A 13,015-nucleotide genomic window follows, 5' to 3' on the forward strand; every position below is an offset into this window, starting at 1 on the left:
CCAGCAATGCAGAGGACCAGTGTCCAAGAGAAAGGCAGGATTTCTGGACTGACTCAAAAAGAAAAGAAAGAAAATCCACAACACTATGTGGCTTAGCTAATTAAATCGGCCAGAGACCAAATGTCATGGGCCTGACAGTTGGAGGTGCTGAGCACATGAGGTTCCCATTCATTTCACATAGAGTTTTGGGTTCTGTGTCTATTAAAATCGGGCCCTGTGGGTGGGATTTTAAAAAATACTCAGCCTTGGTCTAACTTCGCACCCACTGAAGTCAATGGAAAAACTCTCATTGACTTCAATGGGGGCATAGCTAGGATGGGAGCAATATTCGCTCAAAGCTGAGAGACGATACATGAGACATGGAAGGGAGAGGATTTCTGGGACTCAGAGAGGAAATGTAAAACTTTGTAGAAGACTGACAAAGCTTTAGGAGAACAGCCTCTGTTAAAGTATCAGTAGCATTCCTCGTGAAAGGCTTGATCTGGAAGTACATTGATCTCATTCACATCTGTGCCAAATGTTTGGGACACCGGGACAGCTAACCCCTGCCATGGACATACCTGTAGATTTGGAAGGCAGAACCTCAACCTACGAGAAGCCATTCAATCATTCTGCAAGGGGGCAGATTTTGCTCCCACGGAATGAGAAGCAATTCCCCCCCAATCCAGGCCCTACAGATTCCCGCAGGATCTGGGTAGATCCTAAGGGATATGCAAGAGGCTCTGTGCCTCCATGCCAGCACTCAGGGCCACTGTAGCTTTCCCTGGTTTCCGAACAGTGCAGCGCCAATTGTTCCACATGATCAGGGCTTCCCCAGCTGCCACTGCACCCAGAAACCTCAGTACAGAGGGGACAGCAAAAGTGATATGCTCTAGACTGCATGAATTGTTCACTGGCTTTTTTAGTGGCCAGGGGAAAGATGTGCATCCCTACCAGCCCCACTCAATTCCTCTGCCCTCTTTCCCCAAACCTGACACCTCCCCAGCTGCAGATCCCAAACCCCATGTGCTACGCAGGGTCCAAGGTAAGAGATGATGATGGCACAGAGGCAAATGACTCCCTTCAACATGGTAAGGGTAGGAGCCCCTGAGCTTAACAGTGGCCAAGCAACGTGGCCCATTGTCACTGTGGAATTCTAAAGTCACTTCAACAAATTTTGTTGCGCATCAATACCTGTAATGTGCTATCAGCCACGAACATTATAATCGTGAAATCTAACAGTGGATTAAGAAAAATGACCCCTTAAGAGCTGATTTCATCTTTTAGCATGATGTAGCTTGTGCAGTTCCTTAATGACAAAATCCTCCAACTGCTTTCTGCATTCTAGCAAACCCAACCACTCTAAATGAAAGATTGACAGAACATAGCCTTTCAACTGGAGCCCAGCAGGGCTGTGGTCTCCATCCCTCTCCCTTCCAAAGCTAACCATGCAGAGGGAGGTTAACCCAAGAAAATGGCCCAAGGTAAAACTTCCTAAAGTTAGTGGGAAACTTTAGTTCCTGTGTTTGGTGCACTCTTACTCATTAGCTAAGAAAATGATGGCGGAGTTAGGAAAATGGTAAACTTCAACAAGCTCAAGAGGGGGCATTGTCAGAAACATGTGAATGGCTAAGTGAGTGAAGTGCATCCCATGCACTAGAAACCCAGTCAGAAGGAGTCTGTAGAACTGCCAGTGAGTGCAGAAATGAATGCTTTGGACATAGCGGAGGAAAGCACAGCCAAACCCAGACGCCACATTAAGCAGAGGCGTGTGTGCTTATGAAAACACAGGTTTCAGAGAAACACAATGTTCTCTAACTTTTATAGGACCCTGCATCCTGCATGTGGATGCAACTGAAAATAAATGCTTCATATGCCATTTTAGCAACTCTCTGATCCACAGCTATGTGTTTTATGGACTAGGGACCACAACAAGGTCCGGGTGAGTCCTGCCTCAGACTTCAAGTGAGGCCCCCCCGGCTTTAGCCCTATTTGTGTCAGTAATGTATGCAGCTCTGGGCACACAACCTACTTTTCCCCAGAAGGAAATTGGCACTATACAAAAATTGCACAATCTGTCCCAGCAGTTTCAGAGAGAAAGCCAGACACACCTATTCCTTCCTCAGGGTTGGAGACATAAAAGAACTAAAGCTCATACACACAAATAGGTTTGCTGGGGAACTCCTCAAAACACAGTCTGCGATAACATCAAAATAGGACTCCTACGCTGAGCTTCACAAACATTTCAATAATTATTACGTTGCACGTGGATGCCATTTGAAGCCTCACGCTACTCTTCCTCCAGCACAGGCTCCTTTCTAAACCCTTGGAGAAACCCTCACAGGAACAATTAATAACTTAACAACTGGGTATGAATAATTAGTGCAGCTGGGTGGGAAATGCTTTTCCCATCCCTGGAAAAATGTTGAGATTTCAAAAAAAAATTCCTCATTCCAAATCGGGACAAAAAGTCAAAATCTCAAAAATGGTCACAAACCAAAAATCTGAGAAACAATCAGGCTTGGGTCTAGGGTGACCAGATGTCCTGATTTTATAGGGACAGTCCTGAGATTTGGGGCTTTTGCTTATATGGGTGCCTATTACCCCCCAAACCCTGTCCTGATTTTTCACACTTGCTATCTGGTCAGCCTATTTGGGTCAGTTGAAACATTTCATTTCAACCTTTTGGAAATGTTTCGTTTTTGACCTTTTTTGCATTTTTAATTTAATATATATATATAATTAGCTTAGATTTCTAACTGAAAAGTCATATGGAACCAAAGCAACAAATTTTGTCATTTAAAAAATGCTGAAGTGTACTATTTTAGCAATTTCAAAACTTTTTTCCCCAGAAGTTTTTCTAGTTGAGAAATTAGTGGAAACTAACCCTGTCCCATGAACAGTTTCAAAGAATCAGTATTTTCCAACAAAAACACTGACTTGAAAAATTCTCAACCAGCTCTAATAATTAATAAATGTTGATCAGTGTGACACAATAGCACTTGTTTTAGGCAGTCTATGGAATTCCCAGTGACCATTCAGCCATTTCAAGCTAATCTAAGTCAATTTGGGAAAGTTTATATATTATGTATGTAATTGCAAAACAAGTTTGTATCTCTCACAGATGGATAGATGTATGGAATCAAATACATTCATGGTGCGTGGGATTTTCAGTTAACTTCAAGGGGAACAGAGGTAGGCCAATGCTGGGGGCTTTTGAAAATGCCACCCTTAGATTAATAGATAGATAGATAGATAGATAGATAGATAGATAGATAGATAGATAGATAGATAGATAGATAGATAGATAGATAGATAGATAGATAGATAGTCTTCTTAGGCCATGTCTACACTACAAAATTAGGTCAACCTAATTTACGTTGGCATACAACCACCACAATTATTTAATCGCTTGTGAGTGTGCACACTTGGCTCCTTGTGTTGGCAGTGCGCATCCTCACTAGGAGTGCTTGTATCCATTGTATGGTCAGTGTGGGGGATTGTGGGAAGGTCCTGAAAGCCAGTAACAGTCAATGTAAGCAACACAGTGTCTACACTGACACTGCGTCAACTTAATTACATCATCTGTGACTCTACGCTGCTCAGGAAAGTGATGTTACCAAATCAGTGCGGAGAGGCCTTTATGTTGGCAGGAGCCAAATTTAAGTGAAGTCGCTTGGACAGCTAGGTTGACACAAGGCAGCTTATGTAGACCTAACCATGTAGTGTAAACCAGGCCCTAGACTCTAAGCTCTTTGAGTCAGGGACCACATCTACCCCTATGTTTCTACAGAGCCTGGCACAGTGGGGCCCCAATCCTGTTCAGAGTCTCTGGGCACAATTGTAATGTAAATACTAAATAATACTGACAATTCTCATTCACATCTCTTCACTTTTTACCCAGATTGTTGCAGGGTTTTTTTTTTAAAATAAACTCTATATATAGCTACAACTCTGCTCCTTTCCCTCTACCAGGAAAGAGAAGGGAGAGAACTGGCAGCAGACTCAATAAGTAGGGCAGAGCTCCTGTTCCATTGATTTCTTGTCCAGGGAGTTTTATCCTAGCAAGGACAGTGAATAGATCAGTTTTTCAGAACCAGTAGCTCTAGCTGGCCCGAGAAGACATTGCACAAATTGGGTCTTGTACCTGCAGCCTTTGAGGCTGTATTACAGTCTGTGCTCCAACCGGAAAAATAAAATGCTGGCATGACTCTCCCTGTCCAATCAGCAAGAAAATGAAAACAACCCCACAGCACCACCCTAAACGGCAATCAGCCCAGAGATCCAGCAGCTGGTCACACAATGCTGTGGCCCCAGGGTGCACAGGGAGTACTGCGCTGTGCTCTTTACTCCTCATGCTTCAGGGCCTCATGAATGTGGGGCACACGCTGGGTGAGAGCACTGTGGGATCTCCCTGGGAAATCAGGAGAGCTCCCCCAGGTCTGCTCACATTGCAGGTTACCCTATCCTCTTCATTAACGGGAGTGGAGGGACAGATGGACGGACAGACAGACAGACACACACCCCATTCACCAAGCTAGCACAGAAGAGTGTTTGAGCCAGAGACCCCCATGCCTGGAAGGTGGACAGTAGACTGCCCTCCTCTCAGCTCCGAGGGATAATACAGCATCATGCAGGAGTATGAGCAAATAAGACATGATTTTGTAGCCTCAGCACCATGTGGTCTCTCATTCATTTGATTATGTCCCTCTCATTCTCTCCTTCCATCTTCCAGTTTCACCTTCATCCCTTATTACTACTCTCTCCTCTTCTTCCATGTCCCTCTCCATTTCCTCCTCCATCTTTCCTTCCCCCTTTTCCATGGATCCCTCGTCTCCTCCAACACACCCTTCTCTCCTTCCCCATCTCTCTTGCCCTCTGTACCTTTTTTTCTCCCCTCTCTCCATCCCTCCCAGTCCTTGGTTGGTTCATGCTGACCATGCTTCAGGCTAGCTCCAATGCAGGATCTTCTGGCTGGCCAGCGCTGTACTACTGCAACCCATGAGTCAACAGGCCAGCACACCACAGCTCCATGCTTAGTGTGCAGTGTAGTCATACCCTTAAAGCACCCAATCCCCCTCCTGCTGCTGCTGCCCACGCTCCCAAAGTGCAGCCTCTTCTCTTCATGCTCCAGCCCTCTTCTGCTCCTATGGCCTTTCTGCAACTCCCACGCCCAGCTTTGCTCTTGCACTAGCTCACACCGAGCAAGAGAGGAAGGTATGTTGGGATCTGAAGAAAGGCTTGAGGCAGCCAACAGTTACAGTAGCTGGTTGCATGTTACCCTTCCTCTACAATTCACATTCAAGATCTGGGATGGATGGGCATCAGCAACTCTGCTTTGGAAAGAGTCGGTACTGTGGCAACCTAAATCTGGAGGGACTGGGGAACAGCTTGATCATGGAAGTAGATAGGAAAAGGCTTCAGCAACAGGAGAGCAATCATAGAATATCAGGGTTGGAAGGGACCTCAGGAGGTCATCTAGTCCAACCCCCTGCTCAAAGAAGGACCAATCCCCAATTGTTTTTGCCCCAGATCCCTAAACGGCCCCCTCAAGGATTCAGCTCACAACCCCGGGTTTAGCAGGCCAGTGCTCAAACCACTGAGCTGTCCCTCCCCCCGACAGTGTGGATGGGCTGTACCAGCATAGTACGCTGGTGCCTAGCAGCTCACTGATCACAAGGAGGTATGTGACATAGCACTGGTATCACAAGATGATATATTGCATGGATTAATTAGTTTACCTTTCTCCTTCTAAGAGGTATTAACCTTCCCTCCTCCCTGCTACGTTGCCCTCACAATTTCCCCTGAGGTTTAGGAAATGGCAATTAATGTCAGCACTGTCATTTGCCCAGTTGACTGTGCTGGACCCACTCAATACCACATCGTTCCTATAGCCACCAAGGCTTCTGCACAGCTGGATCTGAGCAGCAAGTCAGGTATCCAAAGCCCTGCTGCAATGTGTTGCAGTCCTGTGGCCTATGTAATGCAGAAGGTCAGACTAGAGGACACAGTGGTCCCATCTGGCCTTGCACTCTCTGAATCACTTGGCAGGCCTCCTATTTATAACAAAAGTCAATATTTTCCGAGCTGCTCACTCAGCCCTGGCCAGTGCTTTCCCTCCTGCCATGCTCACTCGGACTGGGTTATTGTGGGCTTTTGTCTTTGTCAAAGAAAAGGTCTAGTTAGCCTGCAAGTGGGAGGCATGACTGCAGCATATCTAGACGTACCTAGGCTAGATCAAAGCCAGCGTGAGTAACACTAGCAATGAAATCACAGCACATGGGAGGCTGCACAGGTTAGCCCTGCCCGCCTGGAACACCAGGACACAGCTGCCACCCATACCTCTGTGGCTTCAATGTTATTCTTACTCGAGCTAGCTTTGATCTAGCTAGATCACAGCTGACTTGGGTATGCCTACACCTGCTGCAATCACACCTCCTGAGCATAGGCACCGACTTTCCCTCTTTCCCATGGTGCTCGACCCTGCTCTGCCCCCGGCCCCGCCCCCACTCAACCCCTTCCATGAGGCCCCACCCGTGCCCCGCCCCCATTCCAACTGCTTCCCCAAAGTCCCCACCCCAACTCCATCCGCTCCCTGCCCCTATTCCAACTCCTTCCCCAAATCCCCGCCCTGGCCCCACCTCCTCCCTGCCTCCTCCCCTGAGCACGCCACGTTCCCACTGCTCCCACCCCCGAGCATGCTAACACTGCCAAACAGCTGTTTGGCGGCGGCTGGGCGGGAAACGCTGGAAGGTAGGCGGAGGAGCAGGGACGTGGCGCACTCAGGTGGGAGGAGGAGGTGAGGCGGGGGGTGAGAGGAGCTTGGCTGCCATGGTTGCAGAGCACTCACTAATTTTTCCCCATGGATGCTCCCGCCCTGGAGCACCCACGGAGTCAGCACCTATGCTGCTGAGTGCAGTGCAGACATACCCAAAATGAGGGCCCTGGCCCATGCTTGGACTGGCTGGATGTCAGGTGTAATGGCAACAATTGCCTCCACAAGCAGTGTAAAGTCAAAGTAGATGTAGTTAGGTCAACACAGTGTCAGTGTAGACACCATGTTGCTTATGTCGACTGTTACTGGCTTTCGAGAGCCATCCCACAATGCCCCACATTGACTACCGTCAATACAAGCACACCTGGTGAGGAGTCATCATAGGGAACATTATTCAGTGCATTTCCTTACTTTCCACAAGCCATGTGATGCTGCGCAGGCCTTCCTAGTCCAAGAATAAGGAGGCAGTACACCTTGGCAAGGTGTTTCTTGGTTCCTGCTAGCTTAGCCAATGTCTCCTCCAGTTCTTTTTGGTCTAACACACTGGGGTTTCTGTTTTAAAAGAAGGAAAAATAGTTATTTTAAAGGGTGTTCTGTTTCGGTGAGATATGTCTGAATGTTTATGAAAGGAAAGAATATGGATCAACCATCACACCGCATGAACCAACCCAGAGGACCCGTTTACAGTCAGATTGATTTAGAGCATTTTCAGGGCTGGAGGGGCAACACAGCATGGGACTTGGCCCCATAAGCTCTCTATGGCCCTGCAGGGCTGCAAGCTCCACATCCACAGATTGCCAGGGAACTCTCTCTGGTCTTCCCAAGCTTGTAAACCCTTCTTGTAGCCTAGACAGGGATCCTTGGGACTTCTTGCAAGTTCAGATATACACCCCGGTACTGCAAACAGATCCGTATATTGGCACACTTCATTGTACGATTGGGGCCACGCTGAGCAAACATCTCCAAAATCCTTCCAAAAAATACTGAAAGGTTCTCATCCTCTTTTAGGACAAATTAATAAAGCAAATGTAGAACTCTCAGACTAAACCATTTTTGAAATATGGGATTCCAGGAACAATAAAAGTAGAAGATTATTTTTAGAAAGTGAAGAAAACACTTGTTTTTATGTTTTCGAGCTCAAACTGCCACCCAGGGGGTGGAGTGACTTTCACTGCTTTTTGGAAGGGTGGCTGGCTGAGTTTGGAGTTCTTTGCTCAGTGTATCTGTAAGAAATCTGCTAAGAGTCAGAAGAGCACCAAGTGAAGATAAAACACAGAGGTTGTCTTTCTTTACCATACCCAGATCTGAAACCAGATTGACAGAGTCTTGGCAAAAGGAATCTAGATGAACCCAGAGAGGCTTTGACATGAATGCCTCAATAACCTTCCAAAGCAAGAATGTTTGAAACGCAGAGGTGAGTTCAGTCAATTTACATACTCTTTAGCAAGAACCTAACTACTCACCGTTTAAGTGGACAGCATCTTGCCTTTCCAGATGGAGACACTAGCAATTTCAGGACCTGCAGATCATCTTACTGGTTGCAGCCCACAGCACTACCAGTGAATCCAAGACCACCATATGTGAAATCTCATTTATGATTTATGGATCTCATTTATTTATTTATGACTAAGGCTACGTTTTAGTCACGGGTATTTTTAGTAAAAGTCATGGACAGGTCACGGGCACTACACAAAAATTCACGGCCCGTGACCTGTCCATGACTTGTACTATATACCCCTGACTAAATCTTGGAGGGGAGGCAACTTGGGGATTCCGCAGGTGCTTATGGGGGGCAGCCCGGGAGGCACCGCGGGTGCTCGTGGGGGGGCGGCCCTGGGGGCACCATGGGTGCTCAGGGGGCAACCTGGGGGTGCCGCAGGTGCTTGGGGGGCAGCCCAGAAGTGCTGCAGGTGCTGGGGGGGAGCAGCCCAGGACACCGGCTGGTGCTGGGGGGAACGGGCAGTGGCGTGCAGCCCAGGATACACACTGGTGCTGGGTGGGGGGGTTGGCGGGGCTGGCAGGCTCCCTACCCGGTGCCTCATGGCTCCCCGGAAGTGGTGACATGCTCAGCTCCTAGCTCCACACACTGTCTCCACCCCAAGTGCCGGCTCCGCAGCTCCCATTGACTGGGAAGTGAGGGAGGGACGTGTCGCCACTTCCGATGTGCCCACCAAGATAAGCGCCTCCCACTGCCCTCACCTCCTCCCATGCCCCAACCCCCAGCCCTGAACCCCCTCCCACAGCCAAACTCCTGCTACTGCTGGGGGGAGGCGGTGGCCCGAGACTGCCCCAGCAGCAGCCAGTGCTATGGCAGTGTCTACATTTAAATTGCGCTCCCGCTGACGTAACTGCCCTGCTACGCCAACTTAATAACTCTACCTCCACAAGTGGTGGAGAGTCAAGGTCGATGTAGTTAGGTCAACACAGTGTCGGTGCAGACACTGTGTTACTTCTGTTGCCTGTTACTGGTTTTCGCAATGCCCCACACTGACAGTGGACGTCGTGGTGAGGACGTGCACCGCTGACACAAGGAGCACAGTGTAGACATGCACAAGCGATGTAATTACTGCAGAAGCTGCATGCCAAGGTAAGTTATGTCGACTTAATTTTGTAGTGCAGACATGGCCTTACAGGGTCAGGCAGACACCTCACCTATGGATCTGGAGTTTATCAATCCTACAGACAGGGCTGTCCCTAAAGGGGTGCAGGGCCCGGGGCAGAAGTGACGGATTCGTCTCTTCTGGGACCGATCGCACCAGCCAATCGCCCCAGCCCACAGGGCTCCCCAGAGCGCGGGGCCCGGAGCGATCACCCCAATTCGCCCTACCCAAGGGACGGCTCTGCCTACACAGCCAAAGACAAATCCCTAGCAGTCTGTCCTACAAAAACAAACAAACTTGTCACACTTTATATTAAGGCTCCACTTACAAATGGATTATAAAGGATTGAGTGAGAGAAGCAGGAGAAACACAGAAGGAAACAGAGAAGGCTGTAAGGAATTACCAGGTATAGCCACAGAAGCATTGGTAGCATAACCCTGAGAAAAAGCTGAGAGAGAGAGAGAGCTTTTAGTAACAGTGCTAGCAGAAAAGAGGGTTGGAACTCTGAGCAAAGACACTGTCTCCTGTTGTTTGATTCCTCCTGTGTTCATCAAAACAGGACTTCGTTCATTCTTTGTAAATAAACTGGAGTACATCCAAGAGATAACTGATTCTGTTATCAAGTTCTCCTCCTAACAAAAGCAACCCACAATACCTTGCATTTTGTCTAACCACTTGGGTCAAAACCAAATAACAGTATATAACCAGCTCACATATACTTCTCATACTGTAACATGCTTATAACATGTAGTCACACTTTATAAACCATTTATAAGTGGAGCCCTAAAACGAAGTGTGGCCCAAAAATCAAATCTTCCTGAGGCACAAGACCACAGATGAAAAATTTCAGGTGGAATCTATTTGTGTAAGGACACTGATGGGGGTTGAAATCAGGCATATGATGGAAAGCTACTTTCAATCTTAGCTACTTTGGAATTTCTATTCTAGCTCCATAATATATGGGCATTAATTTGGCAGGTAGCCTGGACATAACAACCTGCTTAGGGTTGTTATGTCAAAAATCCTGCTGAAAGCTAGGAAAGAGGTTGAAATGTCACAAGCTGCTGATTGACTCAACTTTGTGCAGAGGGATACACACCTTTGCTCATTTATAATAGCTGCTGTAAATTATGTGGGACACTAGTGAACAACTATCTGATTACTTGGGGCCCTATCTTGCAAATGCAAAGGGCTGGGCTTAGTGCTTACTACCATGACTTATCCTAGTGAAGAAAAAGGAAATATAAATTGTAGTTTATTAGCACTGCAGTAGCATCTAGAGGCTCGAGTTGAGATGGTGGCCCCATTTCATTAGGCACAGTGTGTATTGACATAGGAAGAGGCAGTCCAGGCCCCAAAGAGCATATAGTCTAAATAGACAAGACAGACAAAGGAGAACAAACATATTAGGAAGGGAGGAGAGACTATTCTTAGTGAGCAGTATGTCTAGGACTATATGTTTGTAGGATTGGGCCCTCCACCTTTAACCCTGTAAACGGTGCCTGTTTGTGTCAGCATCTCAAAACATACCCATAATGCTCCCCTTGTACATAAAAGACCTTTACATTCAAATGTACCAACAGAGACAGTAATGGGAAATCTAGTCTGTATCTACTATGAGCCCAATCCTGCAGTAATCCTTGCTCATGTGTGGTGTCCCATTGAAGCAACGGTACTATTCACTTGAGTAAGGCCTGCCTGCACAGGGAGGGTCAGGCCCTGTGCCTTAAATCAGTAAAGCCTCTTACTTACACCATAAAAGATTTGGGTTTCTTTTCCAGGGCCATTTTTTCCAGATAATACGATAAATAGAAAAGCAGAGCCATGAGGAACTCATCCAGCTGCTTACTCCTAAATGGAAGACAGCAAGATTACCTTCATGTATGTAATACTACTGATGTAAGTCTGAATCTAAAAGCATGTCCTTGCCCCAAAGCACCTACAGTCTACCAACACTTAGTACTTAGCCTAGAGCTTCCTACCCTAGTAGACCTATTCATAGTAGTAAGCACTACACCCACTAGTAAGGGTTTGCAGGGACATGCCCCTACAGAAATACTAAACAACACAGTCCAAGAAGCATGCTGAAGAGTGGATCTGCATGTGGACATTCCAGGAGATGGGCCTTCTGAAGCAGGTGGGTTGTAAAACATATGACTTCTCTGTACAAAATACATCGTTAAGTGTGGAACCCACATTTAAAAATCCAAGCAGAAAAACGCTTCTCTTCTCAAGTGATCATTCCCTTATGGCTAGATTGTGGCTGTAGGCAGGGCCCTGAGCAAAAGGTAGTACGGAAGTGGTACCACCCCATTGTGCCTCAGGGACATATCTCTGAGGTACAATTCCTTCTCCGCTTCCCTCTTGTTCTGGGCAGCAGAGAACTAATTTACTGTTGACAAATACCAGCACCAAATTCTGAAGCCTTCTGCACCAGCTCAGCGGTTCTAGTATTGGCAGTGCAGAACAAAGGCTCCACCTTGTTCTTTCCTCCCTTCTAGGGCCTAGTGCCGGACCCGATGTGTGGGTAAGCCTGCATGGGGATGCAATTAGAATGACTACCCTGAATGAGTGTTTAGCCCCAAATCACAATCTAGCCCTTAGTAAACACAGTGAAAGACCCTTTCATAAGAGTAAGGGAATTAATTTGCTGTACTCTGTTAGGGCTGAAATGCATTTGGTAGCACTTTCCACTGAACTTTATAGATGAGAGATTTTAAATCTCTAATATTTCGCTCTCCACTTTTTACAAGCTCTGAATCGATCACTATCAGTTATTAAAACACACAGCACACACACACACACACACAATTCTTAGAACAAATTCCAGACTACATACCTCATAACTGCTGTAAAAGATGGTATATGATATGATTCATCTTCTTGTACCAGAAACAAAGCAGCATCTAAAAATGCACGAAGTGGAAAAAATGGATGTCAAAAATATTTCTGAGGAAAAACTTTTAGAGGAAATACTTTTCTAATCTGTAAGGATAACACTGTGCTGAGACCAAATGACAGTGTTTACTCACATTTAACATCATCTAATGTAACACACTCATTTTGTCCCCGCTTTGACAGCCTAGGGGATTTCTCTTCTTGTATATTCATTCTTTTCTCAGGGAATCTTGCACCAAACAAATCTCGAAACATACTAGGAGTCGATCTACAGGCAGGATTTAAAAAACATTGTTAATTCCACTTATCTGGGTTACAGTCAGATAAAAGCTTGCTGTTAACATCTGGGACGTTCTCTTTTCAGTTGATTCAATTTAAAGATGAAACTGGTAGTTAAAAAATGTTTGATGACTACTCTGAAGTCTTTCTTTCTTTCTTACTTTCTTTCTTTCTTTCACAAGCTATTGCAAGTAGACCACATCCAGCCAACCAAGGTCCTTCAACTCTTCAGAGCACTTCTGAATGTGGTTCTTTCATTTGGTAATATAATAAATTGTGACCATACTACATAGGTCAAAGACATTTTAGGTTATGGGTGGTAAAGAGAAAAGTTAACTGTGCCTTTTACTGTATTCCAATCTAGTCCACGTGTAACATAAATAATAATGGTAACAACAAATGTAATCTTTGAAGTACTTTACAACATGAATTAATTAATCCATCCTCACAAGACCCCTCTCTATAGATAAGTATTATTGTCTCC

At 46.3% G+C, this 13,015-nt stretch overlaps 1 protein-coding gene across 7 annotated transcripts in view; it reads right to left on the minus strand.

The window, feature by feature from the left end:
• PPP1R36 (protein phosphatase 1 regulatory subunit 36) overlaps nt 1-13,015 on the minus strand; it is a 23,060-nt gene that overhangs the window by 5,785 nt on the left and 4,260 nt on the right. For 6 of the 7 annotated variants that reach the window (XM_073349877.1, XM_073349876.1, XM_073349881.1 and 3 more), the window contains 4 exons: nt 12,387-12,520; nt 12,194-12,260; nt 11,107-11,205; nt 7,166-7,306 (listed from right to left, as the gene is read on the minus strand). In XM_073349877.1, the coding sequence (XP_073205978.1) occupies nt 7,166-7,306; nt 11,107-11,205; nt 12,194-12,260; nt 12,387-12,520 (441 nt within the window). The remainder of the gene's footprint in view (nt 1-7,165; nt 7,307-11,106; nt 11,206-12,193; nt 12,261-12,386; nt 12,521-13,015) is intronic. The other variant, XM_073349879.1, reaches the window with a different exon arrangement.

The sequence above is a fragment of the Lepidochelys kempii genome, chromosome 6 (assembly GCF_965140265.1).
Source record: "Lepidochelys kempii isolate rLepKem1 chromosome 6, rLepKem1.hap2, whole genome shotgun sequence".
NCBI lineage: Eukaryota > Metazoa > Chordata > Testudines > Cheloniidae > Lepidochelys > Lepidochelys kempii.